This window comes from Microtus pennsylvanicus, chromosome 13 (assembly GCF_037038515.1).
Source record: "Microtus pennsylvanicus isolate mMicPen1 chromosome 13, mMicPen1.hap1, whole genome shotgun sequence".
Taxonomy (NCBI): Eukaryota; Metazoa; Chordata; class Mammalia; order Rodentia; family Cricetidae; genus Microtus; species Microtus pennsylvanicus.
In genome coordinates this window covers 72,458,475-72,484,762 of record NC_134591.1, presented here as the reverse complement: position 1 = coordinate 72,484,762, position 26,288 = coordinate 72,458,475, and the positions used below count along the sequence as shown (strand labels likewise).

The 26,288-nt window shown below is 46.0% G+C and overlaps 1 protein-coding gene across 1 annotated transcript in view; it reads right to left on the bottom strand.

Annotated features, from left to right (window-relative positions):
- Window positions 1-3,539: 3,539 nt before the first annotated feature.
- Window positions 3,540-26,288, bottom strand: part of Fbxo42 (F-box protein 42) — a 65,143-nt gene continuing 42,394 nt past the window's right edge. The window contains exons 5-10 of the mRNA XM_075944699.1: window positions 16,165-16,318; window positions 15,083-15,193; window positions 9,941-10,037; window positions 9,500-9,556; window positions 8,749-8,865; window positions 3,540-8,335 (exon numbers count right to left, since the gene is read on the bottom strand). Coding sequence (XP_075800814.1) covers window positions 7,220-8,335; window positions 8,749-8,865; window positions 9,500-9,556; window positions 9,941-10,037; window positions 15,083-15,193; window positions 16,165-16,318 — 1,652 coding nt within the window. The 3' untranslated portion in view covers window positions 3,540-7,219. The remainder of the gene's footprint in view (window positions 8,336-8,748; window positions 8,866-9,499; window positions 9,557-9,940; window positions 10,038-15,082; window positions 15,194-16,164; window positions 16,319-26,288) is intronic.

Below are 26,288 nucleotides of genomic sequence, written 5' to 3'. Positions count from 1 at the left end.
GAACTGTTAGCCACATAGATAGAGCAGGGGACCAGTCACTACCTTTGGCCTTTGTGGCTACTACTTACACACACACACACACAGGCACACGCACACACATACACAGGCACATGCACACACATACACAGGCATATGCACACACATACACAGGCATATGCACACACATACACAGGCATATGCACACACACATACACAGAGCCTGGATGCCACCCAGCTATAACAGTGACAAGCTTGAACTGAGGAAAACCTCAAAGAGGCTGAGACAGAACAAGTGCCAACAGAATAGCTGGGGGCCCCAGTGACAGGTAGCTGAGAACAGGGGTGGCCACCCTTGCCACCCTCAGCCTGGGCAGCTACTCCTGTGCAGCGAGTGGTTCCTTGCTGCATCTAGAATACTCACGCTCTGTTCTCTCACTGCGGCCGGTAGGCCCACCAGCCCACCCTCCCCTCACTCAGAGAAACCAGCTACACTGCCTTTTCCTCCTTCAGTGTGTGGACTTCATGCTGCCCCAGGGCCATTGTTCCTGATACCCTACCTACACTCTTTCTTCAAGATCTTCCCATGACCAGCTTCTCTGGTCAGCTCCCAGGTCAGACTTGTCTCTCCTGAGGCTTCCTGGGATCCGCTGGGCTACATGGCTGTGCAGGGCAGAGCACTTGTGGCCAGGCATGGTGATCTGAGTTTGATCCCTGGGACCCACATAGTGGAAGGGAAAACTCTGGGGCCCCATAAGGTAAATTGAGAGAACCTATTCCCACAAGTTAGCTTTTGACTGTGATACACGTTTATTTATGAAGGTACAGACACACAGGCACATACAAGTGTATACACACACACACAGAGATCAGAATAAAAGTCTTTTTTTGTGTGTGGTAACTTTTAAAAATATTTATTTATTTATTTATTTATTTATTTATTTTTTGAGGCAGGGTTTCTCTGTGTAGCCCTGGCTGTCCTGGAACTCACTCTGTAGACCAGGCTGGCCTTGAACTCACAGAAAGCCAACTGCTCTCTACCTCCTAAGTGCTGGGATTAAAGGCGTGTGCCGCCACCACCAGACCTCGTCTCATTTTAATGCATCCCTGAATCAGTCATTTCAGTTCAGCAATTTCCACGTAAACTGTAATTCCTCTCTCTCTCTCTCTCTCTCTCTCTCTCTCTCTCTCTCTCTCTCTCTCTCTCTCTCTCCAGGGTCTTCCCTACACATTCCTGGCTGTCCTGGAATGCTCTATGTACCAAGGCTGGTCTGGAACTCAGAGACTGACCTGCCTCTGTCTCTCAAGTGCCCAGCCTCTTCTTTTTTGAAATCTCTTGCTCCCTCAGCCTTGGGGCTCGTGTTCAGTGTTGGAGGAGGCTGGCTCAAATGCCAGGGAAGCCTCGGTGGGAGGGTCACTCTCTCTGAGGCCATCTAAGAGAGGCCAGGGAGAACTCTGCACTGAGCCCTTTGGTGCTGGTCTGGTCTGGTCTCTCCTCCTGGTGAGGATTCAGGTGGGCATCTTTCCAGCTACATCCGAGAGGATGAACTCAGGCCGTCATATAGTCCGGGAGCAGTCTGCCAATCCCAACAGCCGTTACTTAGCATAATCACAGTACCTGTGACTATCTATGGAGAAGCGACCTCCCCCCAAGATCAGGCCTGCTGACAGTCCCTCACAGGAGGGGTGAGGAAGGACACTCGATCTTCACTGGAGGTCCCAGCCACTCTGTCATGCACCCCTACCCAACTGTATGTAACTGTGCCCCAACTGTATGTGGTCTCAGGAAGTGGAGTATATAGAAGGAAAATTAACTAAAGGCGGATGCCATCTCCACAGTTTGGGGGAGTTCATTACTCATACTGTGGTGGGACTTTTCAGTGTAGCCGCTGTTTGGGGGTCACCTGTTCTTGCAAAGAACCTCACCCATGCTCCTACATGTAAGCCCAACAACTCATTGGATGGAATGGCTCCCCTGATCTGCTGCTGACTGTTGAGGGGAGAACATTTGTGAGGAAGCCGGAAGCTCCACCAGGGGTGAGTTAGTATGTGCCACTGCCTGGGGGTGAGGGTCAGTAAAGGGTCCCCAGGTCAATGCCACCCTCCACAGACAATAGTCCGTGCCTTCCTGCCAAGTGTTTGCAGCAGTCCTTCTTTTTATCCTGCAGGGGGCGGGCATGTGGGTTCCTGGTGTCGGGGAGACACCAGCTTGGCTTTGTTTGTATATATGACAGCATCTACAGCCCAGAGCCTGGCTTCAGAGAGATACTGAATTTCCCACAGCTGGGGGCTGGGGCAGACAACACTGGGGTGGGGGTGGGTTTGTGCTGGGCCTGCAAGGGTTAGCCTGGGGGTGGAACTCTGAAATTGAGGCAGGCTAATCAGGGAGTGTCAACCAGGGTTCGGAAAAGGGAACAATGGGCAAGCCATCTTGTCTCTTTCCTTACTATGTTGGACAGAGCGCGTGCGCGCACACGCACGCGCGCGCACACACACACACACACACACACACACACACACACACACGGACCGTGCAGGTGCAGGGCTCCCCCAAGCGGCTGTTTAGGGAATCACATCTATTCAAAAGTCTTGCCTGGTTCCAGCTAAATTGCTAGAGCATGGCTTCCTAACACTGCTTTACTGACAACCTGAGGATCAAAGAAGTGAGGAGCTCATCTCTGGTTCCAAGTCTATTTCGGTTAATAGTCTGTATTATAAGCCCCCTCACTTCTAAGACCCTCTGAGTCTGAAGAGTCAAGTAGTTTCAAGAGTCGAAGGTGCAGGGAGAGCTCATTCCTGACCTGATGCATGAACCAGCTGTCACCCAGCAGCTCATCAGTGTCCACTCAAACACTCGCAGCAAGGGTGGAACCACCCCTCATACCCATTCCCTGGCAACGCTGTAGAAGAGCTAACACAGGTAAGAGATGCTGTCCTTTGGGGTGGAGGGAGAGAAGCAGCAAGGGGAGCCCCAGTCATGTGGCTAGCTTGGTAGGTTTGGAGACAGTGCCCCTATTTTGCCAGGCCCATGGGTGCTCTAGGCCCTCTGCTTTTAGGGATCTTTCTCAGGTTCCTATGGGCTCAGGATAGTGGCCTGGGCTGGGGGAGTCTGCGCTGTCTCTCTTCCTGGTCATTTACACTGAGACAAGGGAGGCCACCCTGGCTGAGTACTGCGCTGGGCCTGTGCACGGAGTGGGGGGAGGGCTCCCGTGGGTGACAACTTACCATATGCGAAGCACACTGCTGGCGTGCTTCCTCTACTCCTGCAGCACACCCTCCTGAACCCAGAGGGTGGAAATGACCACCCCACAGCTGGTAAGACCTGCACCCCAGGGCCAAGGAGAAAAGCAGGGGCAGCAGCACCCAGGTCCTATTTGCTGTGTGCTCTGCGCTTCCCTTGGGGCTCCATCTCAGGGTGAGACCAAAGATCAGCGATGCCAAGTCCTTCAGGCATGGTGGAGACAGGGACAGCAATCAACCTTCCAGCCACTGCTTTCCTCCCACTGCCCTCCACCCGGGGAGTCCCCCTTTCTCTCCTGTACTAACAGAACAGTCCAGACAAGTCAGTCCATTTTTGTTTTATTTGTTAAACTGCTAAAAAGTCATCAGGGGAAAACATTAACCAAAATGAAGTTGACAGATTTAAATATCCATGGGTTCCATTTTCATTCCTACACTGTGATGTGCCTAAAATGACGATCAGGGTGAGCCACCTGGCACCCCTGAGTGGTATGGAAACATCACTCACAGCACCAGCTTCGCCAGGGCACGGTGGGTGCGCACTGACATGAGCCCTGGTTGGTAGAAGAGGACAGAGCGAGCGGAGCGAGCACAGTGGAGCCCAACAGGCTGGCTTTCATCCATGAGGATGGCGGTGAGAGGCCACCAATGGTGGCAGCAGAACATGCTGTACGCAGTACCCGAGGCCAGGTTTCCTTTCCTGGCCCCCTTCAGCTCCTCCCCACCATCGTATGCGCTGGTGAGATAACACAAAGCAGAGTACATCACCATGCTGGGGTCACCATGAGGACAAGGACAGACAGACGGACACACCAAGCAGGTGATTCACTTTGAAGGGGAAAAGCAAAGCAGAATAAACCCAGAAAAATATGGTAAAGCAAGGGAGGACCCCCTTGTTTTGTTGCCAGTGGCTGTTCCCGCAATGCGGCTTCCTCCTCTTCTCTGCTGTATTTAAGGAGTTCCAAGACAGCTCTTCCACAGTTCGTGGCTCAAACATTAAAGTCAATCAACCCACAGAGGTTGGGGAGAGGGGGCGGGGAGCAAGTTCCAGCATTACCTTAAACAAACTCTTACTACACCTTACTGATGATCCCAAAATGTGGCGCGAGGTGGGGTTGTGACGAGCTCACCCCAAGCAAGGAAGGAAGGTGGAAAGAGGAATGAAAACCAATGCTCTCTGCTGCATGGTGTGTGGATGATGAACAAGAGGCTCTGTGCAGGGGCGGAGCAGTGCCCAGAACTCTCACCCGGGAGAGGACAGCGAAATGACTGGTTAATATGACCGAGGGCTCTCAAAGGCACACTTGTAGGAATGGAAAGGGTTAAAGCTTCAAGTAGAAACAAGATGTATTTTAAATACTTAAATACTGATAAATATTTGCTTTAGGTGCTCCTGAGGGTTCAAACAAAATATTTTGTCTCATGTCTCTCAGTGAATTTTAAGACAAAATTGGTATCGTGTCAAAAAAAGGAGTTGTGGTTAAATTTGAACTAACGGTGTGGGAATGCCGACCTCTGTGGAGACACCGGAAGTCCTGCCACACAGTCTCCCAGGGCTGGGAAGACACCATCGTCACTGTGGAGTCACTTTCCCACGGCACACATCCACAGAGCTCAGGGACTACCAAGTCCTGCACTGCTCGCTGCACACAAGGCTCGCTCTGTTTCCTCTGGAGGAACTGCAGATACCGGGCTCTCAGCAGTGCAGCCAGCCCCAGGACCCGAGAGTTCTGAGGAACCCATTGCTTTCGAAGAGGTTAATATTTCTGTTGCCTGCCTACTTGGGAAAAGTAGAAGAATCAACAGTTGACAGCCAGCTTAGGAAGGCCACAGGGGAAAAAGAAAGACTACAAAGTGGAGATTTTAAACTTCCAAGTGTCTGAATACTTGGTATTTAAGTAGAAACCAAGTCCAGGGGCACTGTCCACATGCAAACATCACAGCCAGGGTTCAGTAATACCAGGTTGCTCATCGGCTGGCCTCGCCTCATAAGGCAGGGCCCCACAAGATCAAACAGTCTTGGCTAAGGACCGGCAGAAATGACAAAGCAGGGAGCCAGAGCGGTGGGACACGCAGAAGTAGGCACACGGGTGTTCCCTCGGGAGCAGCTCCAGAGCACAGGCCTTCCCTGGCCTCCCACAGGGGGCTTTCCTGCCAAGACCACCAGAGCAGAGCGAATGGCTAAGGGAAGACTAAGCATGAAGCAGACACAGCTCTCAGACAGGTGGGGCCAGCAGCAGTGGTCTTGTGTCTGGGAGATGCTGACAAGAAAAAAGTAGAGTGGGTGGGGCTGGGAAGCACGCTTTCATTGTTTTAGTTTTGGTTTTAAAGGCAAAATGAAAATCCTTCACCACTGACAAGAAGCCACCAAAATCCAGAGTTGCACGGCCATTTAAAATAATCTTCTTTGCTATCTCCTATGCACAGGCTGCTTCAAGTCTAGTCATTTCCAGCGCCTCTGAACAACACGAACCCTCTCCTGGGGGGCCGTACTTAGCTGGACTGAGGTGAAAGTACAAAGCCTGCTGGGGACTAAGGTGCAAACGAGAGAGAGCGGGAAGGACAGATAGTGCTGCCCCCAGGTCATCTTCAAGTGTCAAGGACGTGATTCTCAACCCAGTCACTAGCCAACAGCACAGCAGAAGGTGTCACAAGTCAGAAGACCCTTTCTGGGAGGAACTGTTCCCAGATTCCCCTTTAAGACCAACTCTTACATTTTACTAACGGGGACAGGTGTGCCCAGTGCAACGGAGATAAAAGAAACACAGAGAAAAAGGAATCTTTGGGGCTGGGCCTAGTGGCACGTATCTTTCCTCCCAACATTCGGGAGGCGAAGGCAGGAGAGTCTCTGTGAGCTACAGTGAGAACCTGCCTAGGGTGGGGGTGTGTGTCTTATGCTTCATAGTGAGAATCTGCCTAGGGTGGGTGGGGGTATCTTCTTATGCTTCTGAGTTTTGTGTTGTTTTACTGATATTGGCATCTTAATTTTACTTTGTTTTGTTGAGACAGGGTCTCATCATATAACCCAGGCTAGCCCCATCATCCGGCCTCTGCTCTGAGTGTTAGGGTCACAGGTGTGTACCCCCACACTGCGGTGGAAGGCTTGAGAAATCTGACGTCTACAGACACTGGAGTTTTGTAAGAGAAGCTGGAGCAATGGAAGTCCTGATGCTTTTTAAAAAGACCAAATGCCCAAAACAAAACAAAAAGTGAAATAAACCATCCCAAACCAAAGCAAACCACTGAAGGGCAGGGGAACAGCCTACAGACAGAAAAGGGGCCACTGAGGACCCAATTCTAAAAGGAAAACAGTATGTTTTTTTGGCAACTTGCAACCAAACACGATTGTCAGAAAAATCTCATAATTGGACACTGCATGTTTGCTGAGACATGTGGGAAGAACTCAGAGGACCGATGGACAGGAAGGAGGCAGACAGATGGCGGCTCTCTAAACATTGTTTCACCGTGACTCCAGCATGTGGGGAACAATATTTCTTGTCGGGTGACTTCTCTGGATCACAGAAGGGACCAGGCACAGGGTGCTTCTGCAGAGCCATCACAGGTCCTCTGTGGTCCAAACAGGAGGGGACAGAACTTTTTCTGTTAACTGACTTTGACCCTGCAGCGCGGCGTCTGTCTGAGAAGGCCACAGAGATCACAGGGGGCTCTTCAGCTTGCTTCTCGTGGGAAGTTAATGCTGTTTGTCTTTCCCTAACTTCCTGGCCTGGTGATCAGCACAACAGAAAAGGCCAGCACAGCCTCCGCAACAGCTCATCTGAACCAGGACGGAGATCTCACCTTTACTTGTAAACAGAGTTGGGTATATAATATATCTGTATATATTTATATATAATCTTTTCCTTAATGGAGATTTGATCCCAGCCTGGAGTGAGTTAGGCCTGGAATTGGAGTTTTGGTTTGTGGGAGTCATGTGGTTTTCCCAAGTCTCAGTCCAGATGCTTGTACACTGGAAAATTCCAAACGAAAAGGGATTTTGAACACATTATCTCTTTGCTCGCACAAAGTACAAGGCGTTTGTTTTTGGATAGTACTTCACATTCTGCTTCTTGTCCATGAGCCCCCCAAATATGATAAGCTCTCCTCGGCCCTGCACCACTGTGTGCAGGCTGGTCTCCGGAGGTCCGACCACGGAACTGCTAGTAAACACTTTCCATTTGACCCGGCCTTTCTCCTTGGTGTCTTTAATGTCCAGAACATACATCTGCATGGGCTTACAGTTCATACTCTGGTACAAGGGTTTGCCAACATTGAGGGACTGTGGAGGGTGGTGGCCCAGACGGCGAGCAATGGGGGGTAAAGAATGACCATCTCCTTGGGCTGGTCCTGGGCGGGGGATGGGTACTGTTTCTCCACTGCTCAGGTTTTGACTCCCAGGAGAGCTTGGAGAAGACCCAAGAGGAGGACTTAGTGTGGCCGATGCTGAGGGGCCTTTGGATGACATCGCTTTGATGGCTTCCAAACTCCGACGCAGGGCACTGGGGGATACAGCCCCTGCAAGGGCACTGGCCACATGTGGTGGGGTGTGAACACCATTGGTCTGTTCTGGAGGGTGTCTCACACTCCCTGCAACTGTCCTGTTGTCTGTACCATCCACGTGACTGCTATTGGAAGCAGACTTCAGGTCCCAATTCAGATCAATGGAACCTAACCTCAAGTCCTTCTGATCTGGTAGAGACCCTCGTCGGGGGGCTAGAGAAAGTCCCATTTTTAGGTCATATCCTTCAGAGGCAGATGGAGTGCTTGGAGATACTACCTGTACAGGGCTGTCTAAGGAAGCACCCCCGACAGCTGCTGTTCCTGGAGACAAGGTTCCACCATTGAGGATGGGAGAGCCATCTCCTCTGGCTGGGGAGAGGCTCCCTTCCCGGGAACCTGACGGAGTCTGTCTTTGAGCCCTGGGCCTCAGTGTTCCCCAGCGGCCATTGACACAAGGAGCTTCATCCATACTCCTCACTGGGGACTGGGAGCGGTACTCTCGGGCCTCAGGAACCAGGGCTGGAGGAGTGGCACTGATGGGTGATGGGCGAGAGTTCAAACTGGGGCTGAGCGGTGCTCTCCCACTAGGAGCCTGGCTGAAGACCACCACACACTGTCCCACCTGGAAAACAAAGGACTGTGCTCACAGTCTCGCCTACAGTTCTCATCATTCTTGCAACCATCCCACTGTCTAATACAGGCACTGGGAAAGGCCGGGACTGAGGGGCTGAAAGGAACAGCGGTCCTGGCTAGGAAGGCAGGTAGCCCTGAGCGACTGCACTACAGTGTGAGGTGCCGCCCGTTACGGCTGTGGAACAGGAGCTCTGAGGGACCTGGGGAACACTCTGCAGACAACTGGATCCTTAAAGCTAGGAGTCAGAGGATGTGCACCTACATCCTCCTTCCAAGCGGCTCAAGGACATGGCAAATACTGAAAGAGCACGTGACACCAAACTGTTTTCTACTTCTGTCAGCTTAACAAATTTGGTTTTCCAGTTTAGGACATTTCCCGCTGGCTGCTCCATCCTTGCTTACCCGGCAGGCTGGGTGGCACCATAGTTCTGGTGCACCGTGGTCTTCGTTTTCTACCTTGAGTGGCTGCCAGGCCCAGGGACCTGGGTGCATGTGCAGCAGCCAGGCATCTTTGAACAGCTGCAAGAGAAGGAGCAAGGACAGGAGTCAGGGTTGTCAGGTGCTCCGGCACACACAACCACTGTCTCACACTGTGTTACGTCTATTTACATGTATCTATCTGTTGTGTGACAGACTGTCGTCTTAAAGCCGTGCTGCCTGGTTTAAAGTGTGTGGTTTTGCAGGACAGACATCCGAAGTCCTCAGCTCTTCACATTCAGCTCTGTCTGTGCCTTTGACTCCTGCCTCCACTCACTCATACATGACCCACACACCAACCGTAACTAGTGTACGTGCGTGCATGCAGGGGAGACATGATATGTCCATTAACTTTCTCAGTCCGCATTCTAAAGTAATTCCATGTGGACTTCAGCTTTCCACCTATTTTCTACCCCACTGCTCCCTTAACGGGCGAATCTTACAGCTCAAAGAGGAAACAGAGCCAGGAAGAATCGAGGAGTGAATAAGAGACCAATGTTTCTGATTAAAAGAACCTCTCACCCCCCCCCACCCCCACCCCCAAAAAAAAGAGAACAGGAAAGGGCGGAAAACATGAGCGCTACCCTCGGAATGCAAGGGTGCTCTCTGAGTCAGCATGCCCTAGGGCTCTGTCTCACTGAGCAGCTGAGGCAGAGTGAGTGGTACTGATACTCACGGCATTGGGACCGCCACAGCCGCCGAGGATTAGGATAGTTGCATCATCTATAACAATCTGGGAAAGATGAAGAAATTTAAAATAAACCTACAAGGACACTTCAGTGACATACACAAATGCCACGCCCAGCTCCCAACTGAGTGTTCCAGCTGCCTACTCTACCCAACCCACATCAATTCGAGACCTTTGAACTGATGACCCTTTAACAGACATATTCTAACTTAAAAAAAATTAATACAAGTGTGTCAATCAGTGAAGAATTCTCTTTTAAAAAAACCCGCTAAGGCCACTCTAAGTAATACAGCAATAGAAGCTGAGAACAAACAGAAAAAAAGAAAAGAAAAAGAGAAATTCTCTTTGGCTCAGTGCACAGGGTACCTCACCTCACTCCCATAAAGATACTAACTACAGTGCCTGCTCAATAGTCAAACTCTTTAGCACCTGAGACTGGCCACCTCGGGGATGAGGGCTGGGGCCAGAGATGTTCGGCTTGGACCACGCCCACTGCTCCAGGTCCAGGACCCAGACTTCATTGCTCCTGTGAGACAAGAACACAGTCGTGAGGAAACTAGTTGGAAGCTCCAGAGAGCACAGCGGTGGCCGGGAGTTTCTGGTGCCTGTGCTCAGGGGGAAAACTTACATCACTTTCATACAAACAGCCTTCAGAGATGATTTCCTCAAAGTCCAGGGACTTCAGAAGAAAAAAGACCATGGCTGAACCCTACCCAGTTTTGCATCCTAAACAAGAGACTTTATTTTCTCTACCTTTGGTTTCCTTTCCTATGGAACAGAAACATTGCTGATCTTCAAAACTGACAGAAACAAGGCACATGCCAGTGGGGAAGGGGGCCAGAGACCAGAGTTTAAGCCAGTCAGAGTGAGTTCCAGGACAGCCGGGGCTACACAGAGAAACCCTGTTGTAGTAGGAGCTGCGGGCAGACTATATAGAGAGGTCTTGAGTGTTGTCTGTGGGCATAATGCTGCAACTTACTTGCTGGCAGGGACCTTGAAATGCCATAGAGTTGTGGCAGTAAACATGGCTACAGCCAGTACCTCAGCCATGAGGCTGGAAAGCTAAGGAATGGGCTGGATCCAGCCGTCAAAGCCACGGCTTTAGTCCTACTGATATTGCTTGGTAAATTAAAGACTCATGTGGTCAAAAAAGAGACATATACAGTAAAAGAAAGATTCAAAGTCAAAGAAAATGTTTAAATGATTTACAGCGTGTTAAAAATATATGCAAGCTAAAAGTTAAAAGTTCTTAAAAGTAACAAAAAAAAAAAAAGAAGAGAGTTGTTGGGTATGGTAGTACACACCTTTAATCCCAAGGCTTGGGAGGCAGAGGGAGATTGACCTCTGTGACTTCAAGGTGTGGTAGCATACACCTTTAATCCCAATGCCTGGGAGGCAGAGACAGGTGTATCTCTAAGAGTTCAAGGACAGCCTGGTCTACAGAGTTATTTCAGGTCAAAGATATATGGAAAACCTGTCTCAAAAAGCAAAAAGTTAAAAAGTAAAAATAAACAAAATAGGGCTGGAGAGATGGCTCAGTGGTTAAGAGCATTGCCTGCTCTTCCAAAGGTCCTGAGTTCAATTCCTGGCAACCACATGGTGGTTCACAACCATCTGTAATGAGGTCTGGTGCCCTCTTCCGGACTGCAGGAATACACACAGACAGAATATGGTATGCATAATAAATAAATAAATATAAAAATAAATAAAAAAATAAACAAAATAGAGTTAAAATAAAGCTGTACAAAGATGGAAAATAAGCAGAGAATCTTGATACTGTATGCTATTATGCTCTCTTTGAATTGTTTGAATGCTGAGAAAAGAGCAACAGCTGCTAAAAGATATTTGTTTATAAATGCTGCTGAATTAATCCAACATAGATATTTTGAAAATGCCTTGACTTTAAAATTTGGATCTAAGGACATGATGCTTTGGAAAGGAATTTCTTATTTTGTTTTCACAGAGGGTGAGAGTCTGTGGATTTCTTCTATTCCAATATGGTATGATGGACCACGCCCTCCTGAAGGTTTGCTGTGAACACTTTCAGAAAATTGCTTCACTCAACTGCCGACTGAGATGACCCTGGCACACAGGTTACACCATGAAAGATTTGAATAACAGCGCCCCCATTCAGCAGGAAGTAGTTTGGAGAGAAATAACTGCGCCCATGTTCTCAAATATTGTTTATAAATGTTCTTTTACATTTAAAGGGGATATGATATAGATATGAATAATTTGCATTAGTATAGATTTTGCTTTATTGATAGAGATTTAAGGTCAATTTTGTTATATGTATATGTATTTCTGATCTTGATTAAGGTATTGTGATTGTGTAGTTCACTTAAAAATGTAATGTATATAGGTTGTTAATGGATAATCAATAATAGTCAAGCTTGTAGTCATGTTAGTTAAGATTTTCTAGATGTACATAGATATATTTTAGATAGGCATTCTTCATATCTTTCAAAGATTATAGAATATGGCATTTTAAATGTTTTAGTAACTTAGGACTTTTCATGACAATGAGACACTCTGCTCCTGGCAGCACCAATCTACTTCAAGAGGAAGATGGGCATCGAAGAGGATCCTTATGGAGTTTGATAGCCATTTGGGCAAGAAACTGCTCTTGTCTGGACTATTGCATAAACTAGACACAGAGAACCTACAGAGAGAGAGGACTACTGAACTTGCCTAAAGGTGAGATGATCTTTCAGGGTTCCTGATTCATGAAAGAGTCTGTGAGATATCCTGCAGGACACAGCAGATAGTGACTGAACTGCCTTTGAATTTTCCTGCTTCATGAAAATGTCTGCTGGATACCATGGGCCTGTAGGCCGAAGATGGATGCCCCAATGGTACAGAGAAACTTTGGGTGACTGTCTAGGCAGCAAGATGTCTCTGTTATTTCTAGAGTTTGGAAGTTGCTTATTTCTTGTTTGCTTAGGTAATATTGTATCTTTCTGGAGTCTTTGATGGAATTGAAGAATAGTTAGTTATAGTTATAGTTTTCCTTAGTTATGATAAAGATAAAATAGATGTAAATATTGTAATTTTTACTTGATAATTGTTTTGTTATATGTAATTTTGCTATGTTAAAGTTAAAGCCTTTCCTTTTTGTTTAAACAGAAAAAGGGGAAATGATGGAGGAAGGTCATTGGTAATAAACAAACTGCCTTGGCCCATTTTGATAGGCCATCCCTTAGGTGGGTGGAGTAGGCAGAACAGAATGCTGGGAGGAAGAGGAAGTGAGCTCAGACTTGACAGCTCTGCTCTCTGGAGCAGAGGCCATGCTCCCCTCTCCTGAGCAGACGTGATGAAGCAAGCCGCCAGGTCAGACATGCTGAATCTTTCCTGGTAAGACTGTTGCTACACAGATAATTAGAGATGGGTTGATTGGGATATGAGAATTAGCCAGTAAGGGCTAGAGCTAATGGGCCAAGCAGTGTTTAAATGAATACAGTTTGTGTGTTGTTATTTCTGGTGTAAAGCTAGCTGTGTGGGAGCCGGGCGGGACGAAAAGCAGGCCCGCAGCTCCCTCAACAACACCCTATCTGGAAAACACAACCAAATAAATGCATAAATAAATAACACACACACAATTTACATTATACAAGCGTCTCAGCGTCACTTAGCACTGAACCCATCCTGAGATTTTATTTCTCTGTGGTCATAAGGTCTTAGCTGAGGTGAGTGCGCTTCTATACCTTGGACCCAAAGTACAAGCAGGAAGCAGCTTCTAAAAACAAAAACCACGAGAGACAAAAAACTGGTTCTAAAGGTATCTATCATGGTGCAGGAGTATTTTGCAGTGCTCGTAAAAGCTTCAGGTTTTTGTTTATCAAGATAGGTTTCTCTACGCAGCTCTGGCTGTCCTGAAACTCACTCTGTAGACCAGGCTGACCTGGGACTGACAGAGATCCACCTGCCTCTGCCTCCCAAGGCTGGGATTAAAGGTTTGCAACACCACAACCTGGCTTAAAAGCTTTGATTTTATTAAGAACCAACTGCTACATTCAACTCCAGAGGGCAGCAGTGCTGGGCATGGCAGCACACACCTTTGGTGGCAGGCAAAGGCAGGCAGGTCACAGTGAGTACAAGGTTAGTCAGGTCAGCAAGAGAGTTCCTGTCTCAAAACACCTACTCTCCCTGACAAAGGAAAGGAGCAGCACTTTGGCTTGGACCTCCCCCACCCCCACTGCAATCCTAGCACTCACAAGGTCAAGGACTGCGAGAATTCAAGGCCAGACAGCAGGGCAAGGGCTGAGTCCTGGCTGCAGTCTCCAGTGTTATCTCTTTAAGGTCTTCTACTTACACACAAAGACAGAAAGTAGGTACTCCCAAACTTAAACCCTAAGTCCTCTCATTTGGAGGGCAGTTCCTTTTGTTTCTTTCCACAAAAATTTTTTATTTAATTTACATTTTTGTTTTATTTTTTTTTAAAGTCAGATTTTTATATAGCCCAGGCTGGCCTCAAATGTGCTATGTGGCCTTGGATAACCCTAAACTCCATAACTTTTTTGTAGACTAAGCTGAACTCTTCTTATAATTTATTATTTTATTTTATGAGCATTAATTTTTTTGTATTATTATTATTATAAATTTCCACAAGAGCATTAATGTTTTGCCTGCATGTATGTCTGTATGCAGTGTCAGAAGCCCTGGAATAGGTGTGAGCTACCATGTGGGAACTGGGAATTGAGCTCAGGACCTCTGGAAGAGCAGCCAGTGCTCTTAACCTCTGAGCCATCTCTCTAGTCCCTCCATAACTATTTATTTATTTGTTTGTTTGTTGGTTATGTATACAATATTCTGTTTGTGTGTATGTCTGTAGGCCAGAAGAGGGTACCAGACCTCATTACAGATGGTTGTGAGCCACCATGTGATTGTCGGGAATTGAACTCAGGACCTTTGGAAGAGCAGGCAATGCTCTTAACCACTGAGCCATCTCTCCAGTCCCTCCCCCCCTCCATAACTATTTTAAAACAGAAAGCTCATGAGTCCTGTCAGAGAGCAAGCTTGGGTCTGTTTTCTTGATGGCTCAACAGAAAACTCCTGTGCTCCCACTCACAGTAATGCAGACAGACTGCTGGTCTGGCCCTGAACTTCACAGGACTGGGCAACCCTGGAAGGCAGTGGCTGGGGAGCAGCTTCCCTGACAGTTTCTCGTTTCTAACTCACTCTCCCAATCTCCTTAACCCAATGGGAGAGTTCATGATTTCTACCCATCCAGTGACTATACCTCTCCTCCTGGAGGACCTGAGCTGGGCAACAGAGTATCATGCTTTTTGGAAGGTGACCTTCTATAGGCGCAAGACAGAAGACAACGGGGAAGCTTCACAAAAACTTGACCCCACTGGATTAACAGAAAGAAATTCCACTTAACCTTGGCTTTAAGGAGAAAATTTGGTATGTGATGGAGAGACTGAAGAACTAAACGCTGGGGTAAAGTAGTTAACTAGGTTACGGAGAACTTTGTTCAGGGACAAGGCTATGCCTAGTTCACTTTTCTGGCCTGTTACGACCAGGAGTTTCTATCTTTACATTAGCATGAAGCAAATCAGAAATACTTACATTTGCCGGGATCCTAAAGAGCCACCAAAGACAATCATTTTATCACCTATCACACAGGAGGAATGGCCAGCCATGGGAGGAGGCCCATGGGTAGTAACAATGCAGTTCCACCTAATGGAAAGCAGAGGGAAGAAGCAAAAGTCAGAACCACCTACTCCATCTTGAAAGTATAAGGCACAAAGGAGTAGTGGCATCCACTAAGAAAGACAGCCTGTTTTCTAGCAGACATCTGCTAGACACACACACATACACACATACACGTAGGCAAATGCACATAAAAAAGAAAGAGACGTGTCTGTCAAGCGTGGTGGTGCACACCTTTAAATCCAGCACTCAGGAGGGGAAGGCAGGAGGATCTCTGTGACTTTGAGGCCAGCCTGGTCTACAATAGTGAGTTCCAGGACAGCCAGGGCTATCTAGAAACACAAAATAAGGCAGGCATGTCTGAGAAATAACCTGTGTGGCCCAAGACTGCGGCAGTACACAGGGTCTCCACGCACACTGCTCCTGGAAAGGAGCCACTTTCCTCAGAGACAACAGCGCTCCCCTGCTTCTCCTCCTGCGGAACCGGCGTTGCAAAGGTCTCAACCCAGAAGCAAGCTCCTGATGTGCGCCCTCTGCACGAGCAGAAGTTTAGCTTCCATCAACCTCTTCAAGGGATTCTCTTGTTTTGTTAATAAGTTTACAAATACTTACTTTCAGATTAATGTGTGTCTATCTGACTGTATGCTGTGGGGGGCAGAGTCCAGAAAAGGGAGCTGGATCCTCTGGAGAAGGGAGCTCTAGTCCTCCCTCCAGTCCCTCCAAGGGATTCTTGACACACACACAAAAAAAGAATCCATTGATTTAAACCCCTTTCTTGGTCCAGCAGATAGCTTGATTGGTGAGGGCACTTGCCACCAAGCCTGACAACCTGAACCCGATCCATAGGACTCACATGATTAAAGGAGAAAAACGGCTCCTGGAGTTGTTCTCTGACCTCTATATACATGCTGCAGCATGCACACACACACACACACACACATGTAATACAACGAAACCCATTTCTTCCAGATATAGGATGGATTATTTTCGTGGCTTACCAATTTTTAGATGGTGAGTATGTGTGAATTTCATCAAAGAACCTCTCTGGTTGGTGTAAGGGATAGGGACTTGGTCTCGTCCAGCCACCAAAAAGCACTAGCAAGTCCTTATATACGACTAGAGTGGCTCCAGCTTTGGGGGAAGGATAGGACCCTAGGAAAAGGCAACAGCACCATGGTTAGGATTTAGGAACATACAATTCATTAGGCTAGCTACAGGTCATCTTTCCTTGGAAAAACAAGGAAGGAACCAATGTCACACAGCAGAAGAGAGAGAAGCTGGGTTTCTTAACTGGCTTGGCAGTTAGGAGCACTGCTGTGGAATATCAGTTTAAGGTGTGTTACATTAGTTTATGTTGTGGAACACCTGTTTAATGATGCAAAGATGTGTTGCATTCTTTTATGTTGCATTTGTTTAAACTCTGCAAAACTGTGTTACTTTGCCTGCCTAAAACACCTGATTGGTCTAATAAAGAGTTGAATAACCAATGGCAAGGCAGGAGAGAGAACTATGTGGGGCTGGCAGGCAGAGAGAATAAATAGGAGAAATCTACGGAAGAGAGCGAGCGAGGACTGAGAAAAGGAGGAGAGGAAGACACCAGGGGCCAGCCATCCAGCCACACAGCCAGCTGCGGAGCAAGGAGGAAAGAAAGATATAGAGAATAAAGGCTAAAAAGCCCAGAGGTAATACACAGTTAAAGAGAAATGGAATAATTTAAGCTAGAAAAGCTGGCTAGAATCAAGCCAAGCTAAGGTTGGGTACTCATAAGCAAGGTAAGTCTCTGTGTATCTGGAAGCTGGGTGGCGGCCCCCCGAGAGTTTAAAAACAAAACAAAACAAAAAACAACAACTATATTTTGACATTCCAACCAGGGATCTGAATTTCCACATAGAGTTTGAGAAAGTTAAGCAAAAGAAAAACCAGAAACGGTTCTTTAAGAAGCTCTGCCATACAGCAGAGTACTTAAACAGCCTTTTCCACATTAAGCAGAAACAAAAAACTAAGTAATAAATGCCTGCCACAGGGCAGGACAGGACATTGCCACTTCAGAGCTGGGAGACTGAATGCGGCTCTCAGTCACCTACCTCCAACTGGGCAGTGAGCTTTTAGCCTGGCTTTCACAGACCAGAGGAGGGGGCAGAGCCAGCCACCAAAGCTGCAGCGGCAGAACCAGCTATAGCTAGCAATTTTTTGCTCACATGGTCAAAAAAGGCTAGAGATACATAGTAAAGCAGGTTTGTACACAAAAAAACCCTTATACAAGTTACAATGTGTTTAAATATACACTTAGGCTTAAGAAAGGATATAGATAGTCATAGAAATAATTTTTAAAAATAATAGTTTTTAAAGAGAGAGTAAAAGTAATGTAAAAAAGAGTAAGCCACACAGAGATGGGAAGCACACAGGGAGTCTGGTCCTATACAGCACTGTGCTGACACTGAATTTTTTGAGTGTTGATGAGCAAACAACAGTGGCTGACAGACCCAGGACTATGAACTGCTTCACCTAACCAACCTAGACACTTTAGGGCTATCTGAACTTTATAAAAAAAGAAGTTAAAAAAATTGTTACATTGGAGAAGAGGTTTTGTTTGTTTCCACAAGAAAAGGAGAGGCTGTGAATTCTTTCAAGGGATCAGGTTTGATGGGGGAGACCTCTTGAAGCTTGACAGATGATAGTATCAACAAAGGTTACAGCTGGTCTTCCCAGGACTTGGCCATTATCTCAATTTTCTTAGGGACCTCTAAAGATGCTTTCACCCACAGATAACAGGAAGCAGTCTAGAGAACATACTACCTACATTTCCAAGAGGTAGGGTGGGTGGTTTTGGTTATTTGGTGGGTTATGGATGCTTGTTATCATTTAGAGAAATATAGGATAAAAAGACAACTATTAATCTCAGATATTTTTGCATTAGCATGGATTTTAGTATACTGCTAGAAATTTAAAGTTATTTTTGTTATACTGTATATATGTTTTTACTCTTGTTTGGGGTATTGTGCTTATGCAGCTCATTTAAAAATGTAATATATAATTAAGAAAAGAGGTTAGTAGTTAATATACAATAATCAAACATATATAATCAAACCATTAGGAATATTTTCAAAGTAAAACAGGTATATTTTAGACAGATGATTTTCAAAAACTTCGAAGACCTGCAGAATATGGCACTTAAGATATTTAATAACCTAAGGTTTGTCATGACAATGAAACACATCTGCTCCTGGTAGCACCAATTTACATATAAGGATGATGAGCAATGAAGAATCTCCATATGAAATTTGCTTTCAATGCGGCAAGGCTAGCCACTTGGGCAAGAAGCTGCTCTTGCCTTGACTGCTGATTGTATGCTGTACCGACTGGACAAGCGAGACACAGGAAAAAGGCAAAGTTGGACAGTCCTCTAAGATTCCTGTTTCCCAGAAGAGTCTACCAGATATTCTGCAAGACAGAGGGAAGTAACTGATAAACTTTGCCAATACAAGTTGGGACAGTCCTTCAAACTTCCTGCTTCACTGAAAAGTCTGCCAGATATTCTAGGGCTGTAGGCCAAAGATGGATGCCCCCATGTTGCAGAGGAACTCTGAGTGAATGCCCAAGCAGTTAGATGTCTCTGTTGGTAGGTAGTATTACATCCTTCTGGGATATTTAACGGAGTTAAAGACTAAATAGTTTTAGTTTCCCTTAGTTATGACAGAAAGTAAATTAGGTATAAAACTTTGGAATCCCTAAGATAAGACAAATAATAGAGTATTTTCTCTGAATTTGCTAAATATAAATGGGCTGAATATTGTAAATGTAACTCTTACTAGATAACTTTTTGCTGTATGTAGTTTTACTGTGTTAAAGTTAAAACCTTTTCATTTTTATTTAGACAAAAAAAGAGAAATGTTGTGGAATATTAGTGTAAGTTGTATTACATTTGTTTATGCTATAGAACATTTGTTTAATGATGCAAAGATGTGTTACACTGTTTTATGCTGCATTTGTTTAACTCTGTAGAGTTATGTTACTTTGCCTGTCTAAAACACCTGACTGGTCTAATAAAGAGCTAAATGGTCAACAGTGAGACAGGAGAGAATAATAGGCAGGGCTGGCAGGCAGAAAGAATAAACAGGAGGAGAAATCCAGGGAAGAGAGTGAGCAATGAGTGAGAAAAAGAGGAGAGGAGGATGTCAGAGGCCAGCCACCCAGTCAGCCATAGAGTAAGAAAAAAAGAATAGAATAAAGAAAGGTGGGGCTAGAGAGATGGCTCAGAGGTTAAGGGCACTGCCTGCTCTTCCAGAGGTTCTGAGTTCAATTCCCAGCAGCCATAAGGTGGCTCACAATTATGCACAATGAGGTCTGGTGCCCTCTTCTGGCCTGCGGGGCCAGAACAGGGAGAACACTGTATACATAATAAATTTTTTTAAATCTTAAAAAAAAAAAATAAAGGAAAAAAGCCCAGGGTTAAAACATAGTTAAAGAGAAATGGGCTAATTTAGGTTAGAAGAGCTGGCTAGAAACAAGCCAAGCTAAGGCTGGGCACTCATAAGTAAGAATAAATCTCAGTGTATTTATTTGGGAGCTGGGTGGCAGACCCCCAAATAGTAAACAACAATAACAACAAAAACTACAAACAACGGCTGCTCTTTCAGAGGATCAGGGTTCAATTACCAAAACCTGGCTGGCTGCTCACAACATGTAACTCCAGTTCCAGGGGATTTGATGCCCTCTTCTGGACCCCATAGGTATCAAACACACACATGGTGATACGCATGTGTAGGCAGAATATTCAAGCACATAAAATAAATTAAAAATCTTTTTTTTCTTTCTTTTTTTTTTTTTTTTTGAGATAGGGTTTCTGTATAGGTTTGGAAACTGTCCTGGAACTAGCTCTTGTAGACCAGGGAAGCCTCGAACTCACAAAGTCCGCCTGCTTCTGCCTCCTGAGTGCTGGGATTAAAGGTGTGCACCACCACTGCCTGGCTCTTCTAAAGTTCAATTCCCAGCCACAACCATCTGTAATAAGATGTGGTGCCCTCTTCTGGCCTGCAGGGATACATACTAAATATATACTATATAGAATAAACAAACAAACAAACAAATGAGTCGTTTTTTTAAAAAAATAAGTTTATTTTAGTATTTCTGTGCAAGTGTGTATGTGTGCCCTTAGCAATCAAAGGCATCAGCTTCCCTGGAGCTAGAGTTGCAGACCCCTGCTGTCTGACAACATGGACACTGAGAACTAAACCTGAATTCTCTGCAAGAGTAATATGTGCTGTCAACTACTGATCTATCTCTCCAGCCCCTCAAAACACAATTTTTAAAACAAACCTGGTAATCTACATAAAAATCTCTAGAGCACCTATAGTGAGCCAGGGATCCCATTTCTGGGGTTAATAAGATCCCTGAACAAAAGAAAGAATCAGCACTGCACAGGTATTTTGTCTGGGAAGAGAGACTTCAATTGAGAAAATGCCTCCAACAGACTGCCTGTGGGAAAGCCTGTAGGACATTTTCTTGGTTAATGATTGATGTGTGTGGGTTGAACCCACAGGGGTTCATGACACTAACAGCCAAGAAGGAGATTTACAATCCCATCACTTCCTCAAAAATCATTTATAGTCTCAACAAAAGGATTTTAATCTTAGTTTTAAGATTTAAATAAGTAAAAAAATTTAGCACATTTTTATTTATTCATGTGGTGTGTGGTAGTAGCTACACATTTGTCAAAGTACTTGTGTGGAGGTCACAGGATACCTTGCAGCTCCTTCCTTCCTTCTATTTTGTGGGCTTCAGAGATGGAATTCAGGTTGGCAGGCAGGGAGCAGGCAATGCTTTTTCCTCTGCTTTCTTTATATACAGGGGCCTTCCTTTGGAGGGTACCACCATCCCGAGGGTCTTCCGTTCTCAGATAATCCTTCCTCATGGACCTACCAGCAGATTCATCTCTTGTTGGTTCCAGTCCATAGTGATTAAACATCAAGGACAGACTCAGGATTAAGAATCCTCCTGCTGGGGGGCATGGTGGACTCCTAGCACTTGGAAGCTGATCAATGTGCACATCCCTGATGCTCACATCAGCTCCCAGCTTCTTCAGCCTTCCAATCAGGACTGAAGGCCACTGGCTCTCTAGGAATCTTCCAGGCTTCCAGCATCAGGTTGGGACTGCTGAGGCTTCTGGACTGTGGGCTGAACAGTGTCCTCAGCTTCTCCAGTGTGCAGACAGCCACTGTTGGACCACCTAGTCCCTATGGCCTAAGTCACTCTAATGAATCCCTTTGATTTCTATTTGATTATCTATTGTGTTTATTTATTTTTGGTTTTTCAAGTCATGTTTTCTCAGTGCCCTGGAACTTGCTCTGCAGATCAGGCTAGCCAGATCCACCTGGCTCTGCCTCCTAAGTGCTGGGCTTGAACAGATGTGCCACCACGTCTGGCTATGATTCCATTTTATAATACACACAAACTCATATTCATTTACCACTCCCCTTCTTGTGACTATCTGGACTCCTTTCATTTCAATAATGGGATAATGACATAAATCCAAAATGGGTTTCACTTTACAAATGTTCTGATTAAAGAGTTACTAACATAAACTAAAATTTTTTTAATATACAAATATTTCACTAGTCACTGAAGTATATTACAAAATAAATTAAAAAAAAAACAAACCAGATTGTCCCCACTACTGACAAAAGATTTCCAGTTGTATGTGTGATTTAATAGCTGGCAATTTTGAAAACTGACCTAGGACTAGTTATTAGGGACATGTCACAGGTATGTCTAAGAATGGGACTCAACAACATGCCACTCCAAAAGGAAAGCAGCAAAGTAAAAAACAAAAAACTGGCTCCCATGTGTTTAATTATACATTGTTGTGTTTTTGTTTTTGTTTTTTAAAAAGGGGGGGCATGGTCTAAAATGCCCTGAAACTAACAGTGAACTTTGTTCTCTTGGAGACGGAAAGATGGTGCACTGGTTAAGAGTGCTCACTGGTCTTGCAAGGGATGGAGTTCAGTTACCAGTACCCACACTGCCAGTAACCCCCGCTCCTGGGAATCCAATGCCCTCGTCAGATCTTTATGAATGGCACTGCACTCAGGTGGTCCCCAGAACTTCTGTCTGTGCTGGGCTAAAGGCCTTGGAGGGAAAGGCGTCACCTGTCACCTAACTTAACCCAATGGTTTACTTATATACACTGTGCTAAAATGACCTGCTCAGCATCTGCCAATAACAGAGTATCCTGAGGCAGAGGGGCTATTTCCTATAAAAACATCTGATGAACTGAACCCCATCATCGAAGCCTACTGATGACAGGTCCCTCCTGTGCTGGGACAGAGCTGGTTCCCTGTAATCATGGCAGAGCCTGGAGGCAGTGGTTGCCATCTCAACATCTCTTTTTTATTTTTACTTATTTATTTTTAGGTTTTTGAGACAGGGTTTCTCTGAGTAGTCCTCTGACTGTTCTGGAACTCGCTTTGTAAACCAGGCTGGCCTGAAACTCACTGAGACCCGTCTAGTTCTGGCTTCTAAGTGCTGGGATTAGGGTGTACATCACCACTTTTAGTTTTTTTTTTAAGATTTATTTATTTATTTATTATGTATGCAACATTCCTTCCATGTATGCTCGCATGCCAGAAGAGGGCACCAGATCTCATTATAGATGGTTGTGAGCCACTATGTGGTTGCTGGGAATTGAACTCAGGACCTTTGGAAGAGCAGTCAGTGCTCTTAACCTCTGAGCCATCTCTCCAGCCCCACCACTTCTAGTTTTAAATATTTCCTTTGTTTGTTTGGTTTGGTTTTTCGAGACAGGGTTTCTCTGTGTAGCCTTAGCTGTCCTGGAACTCCCTCGGTAGACCAAGCTGGCCTCAAATTTACAGAGATCCACCTGCCTCTACCTCCCAAGTGCTGGGATTAAAGACGTGCACCACCACCGCCCAGCTAAACATTTCTTAGTATAAACCTGTCTCTCCAATTTCTCCCATCTCTATTTTATTCCTCAGTTTCAGCAAGATCAGACAAGCCATTAAATTAAACAAAACCTCACTGACGTTAAAGCTCGAGGACACAGACACAGACAGGGGCACACACACACAAGGTTTCACTATGTGACTTTGTTTTGAGATCTGATCTTCCCAAGTGTTTTGTGAGCCAGGGAGACCTTGAATGTGCTTCAATCGTCTAGTGTCAGGCTCTGCAGTGATGGAATTACAGGCATGTGCTCCCATGGCAAACCAAAGATACACATTTTCACTCTTGCACCCACACCCATGCCTTAAAAACATCCCTGCATAGTTTATGAGCACCCCAATGGCAAGGACTGCAGTACCCGCCATCATGAGCATAAAGAATTCCATGGTGTTGTTCCCAGTGCCAATAAACAAAGCCACATGAAAGACCATTGCATGAGCAGGGAAATACTTACCAGCTAAAAATTAACATGAAAAACAGTAACGGCTCCTTGATTCCACTGCAAGCTCTCTTTTGATACAATTTCTAGGGCAGGAGAGGTTGCATCTGATAACTTGTTAATTGCAGGCCTAGTCAGGGGCACCTTTCAAGTGGCTCCATACACAGTGAAGCCAATGTTAGTCACAGACCTCCCCGCCTGGAGAACAGGAAGGCCCACTAGCCCTGAAATATGCTCGTCTATTCATTCTCCCCAGGGGGACCAAAGGTTATCACAGATCTGTATGGGGCAGTTCTGGCTCTTCTCTCCAGCAGCACAGAATACTACCCACCTCCAAAAAGCATGTCTTCTAGAAAAATCCCAGGATCTGAACTTTATAAACAAAAATTCCTTTTTTCCCTCTGCTCTTCCCCACACACCCTGAGACCATAGGCACGGACTATCCCAGGGCTGCTCTGGGTCAGAGGAAACGAGGCAAAGCTGCCACCCAAGAAGAGTAAGATCAATAAACAGTGCCTCCAAACAGAGTAAGAGGAGCCAAAGTCAGCTAATGAAAGGTAGAGAAGCCCTCTAATCAAGCCCATTTCCTTCTGGTCTGTGCTCTGCTTGCCTGAGGATCCACTGCCTGCCAGCAAGAGGAAGGCAGGTAGAAGCAGACCAAGGCCAGACCTACCCCATGAGAGGTGCTTCTCTTGCTTGTGCCCTCTTGCCTCCCTACAGGACAGAGCAGGCCCACCTACAAATGCAAGAGGGAAGCAGAGGGATGGAGGCATGGACACACACACTCCGGTAGTCCCTGGATTCTAGCAAAAGCGGGAGAGGAGGCTGTACCCTGAGCCCACCACATCCAGTATCCTAACAGATAGAGTTGGCAGCATTCGATGGAAATGATGATAGCCAACCATGGATCATATTGGCCGCATCCAGCCCCGGTCAGGGGACAGACCTACTCAAGTCCAGGAACACCATCCCTTCTCAGGCACTCCCACCCTAGTCTTCAGGACACAGCACCCATCCTGCTGCCATTCACAGACACCCACAGCCCGAGCCCTGTACCACACAAGGTTCTGCTTGCTTCTGTGTCAGAGTGTCCCATACGGAAGACCCCAGTTTAGTGTTTATGTGCTCACTAGCCCTCTACAGAACAAAACATTTCATGCCCAACATGGTAAACTGGGGCTATTTCAAGTCTCCACCCACTTAGAGCCCAACTGAAATGCTTTTTGAATAAAAGGACATTGGAGCCATCAAAATTGGTGCACATAAAAATCCAGTCTTGGGGCTAGAGATAGCTCAGTGGTTGTGGTGGTCTGAAGAAAATGGACCCCCAGAGGGAGAGGCACTAATGGGAGGTGTGGCCTTGTTAGAGTAGGTCTTGTTGAATGAAATGTGTCACTGTGGAGGTGGGCTTTGAGGGCCCACACCTTTAATCCTAGTACTTGGGAGGCGGAGGCAGGAGGATCTCTGAGTTTGATGCTAGTCTGACCTACATAGGGAGCTCGTTCTAGCACAGCTAGGGTAACAGAAAAACACTGTCTTTAAAATATAATTTATCGGGCTGGAGAGATGGCTCAGTGGTTAAGAGCACTGCCTGCTCTTCCAAAGGTCCTGAGTTCAATTCCCAGCAACCACATGGTGGCTCACAGCCATCTGTAATGAGATCTGGTGCCCTCTTCTGACCTGCAGGAATGCATACAGGCAGAACACTGTATACTTAATAAATAAATAAATTAAAAAAAAATAAATAAAATATAATTTATCAATACACATAAAATGGACTAATTTGTATCTTAAACTAGGTAAACACTCATGGCTGCTGTGATGGAGAGATGGTTTGGTTGCTGTCCATGGTTCTTGCTCCTGGCTCCAGCCACAGCAACTAGAACTTCTCCTCGCCGACCTGAGGCATAGGAATTGTCCTGTACTGGAGTTGCCATAAGGCAATGTTCTGGCTTGCCTTGCCTGACATTAGACGATGAGAGCTCCATTTTGGAAGGGGTCCTGCCCCATACCTAGGAGGGAGGAATTGCTGCTAAGGGACCAGGAGGACTGAATGAGGCCTGGTTGGATTGCCAGCACCTCACATGCAAGGAAATCTGTATGGAAGCTTCTGGGTGATTGAGTAGGTGGAGAGGCTCCAGGGACACACGGACCCTCTGTGTCCTTTCCCACCCACGCATCTTTCCTCACCTGCCTCCTTTGAGACGCCCTTTAAAGCACTTCACTTTTAGTGCGAGTGTTTTACCCACATGTGTGTATTTGTGCAGATATGAGTGCTGGTGCCCAGAGAACAGAAGAAGGTCCCCTGGAACTGGAGTTACGGACAGTTGTGAGATGCCAAAAGGGTGTTGACAATCAAACTTGGATCCTCTGCAAGAGAAGCTAGTACTTTAACTGTTGAGCCATCTCTCCAGCCAGGCCAATAAACCTCAAGAGAAAAAAAAGAAAAGAAAAGAAAAGAAAAGAAGCCAGGCATAGTGGTGTACACCTCTAATCCCAGCACTCCTGAGAAAGTTGTAGGTGGATCTCTGTGAGTTCCAGGCCAGCCAGGTCTATATAGTGAGATCCTGCTTCAAACAAAACAAAACAGCCAACGTCAAAACTGGTAGAGCACTCTGTAAACATTTTCCCACTGTTGTTACATGATTCCATAGGCTACTTAACTCATAAATAACTCTAAGCAGAATTAAAACTCTTTGGTGTGGGTTTTTAAGAAGTCATTCT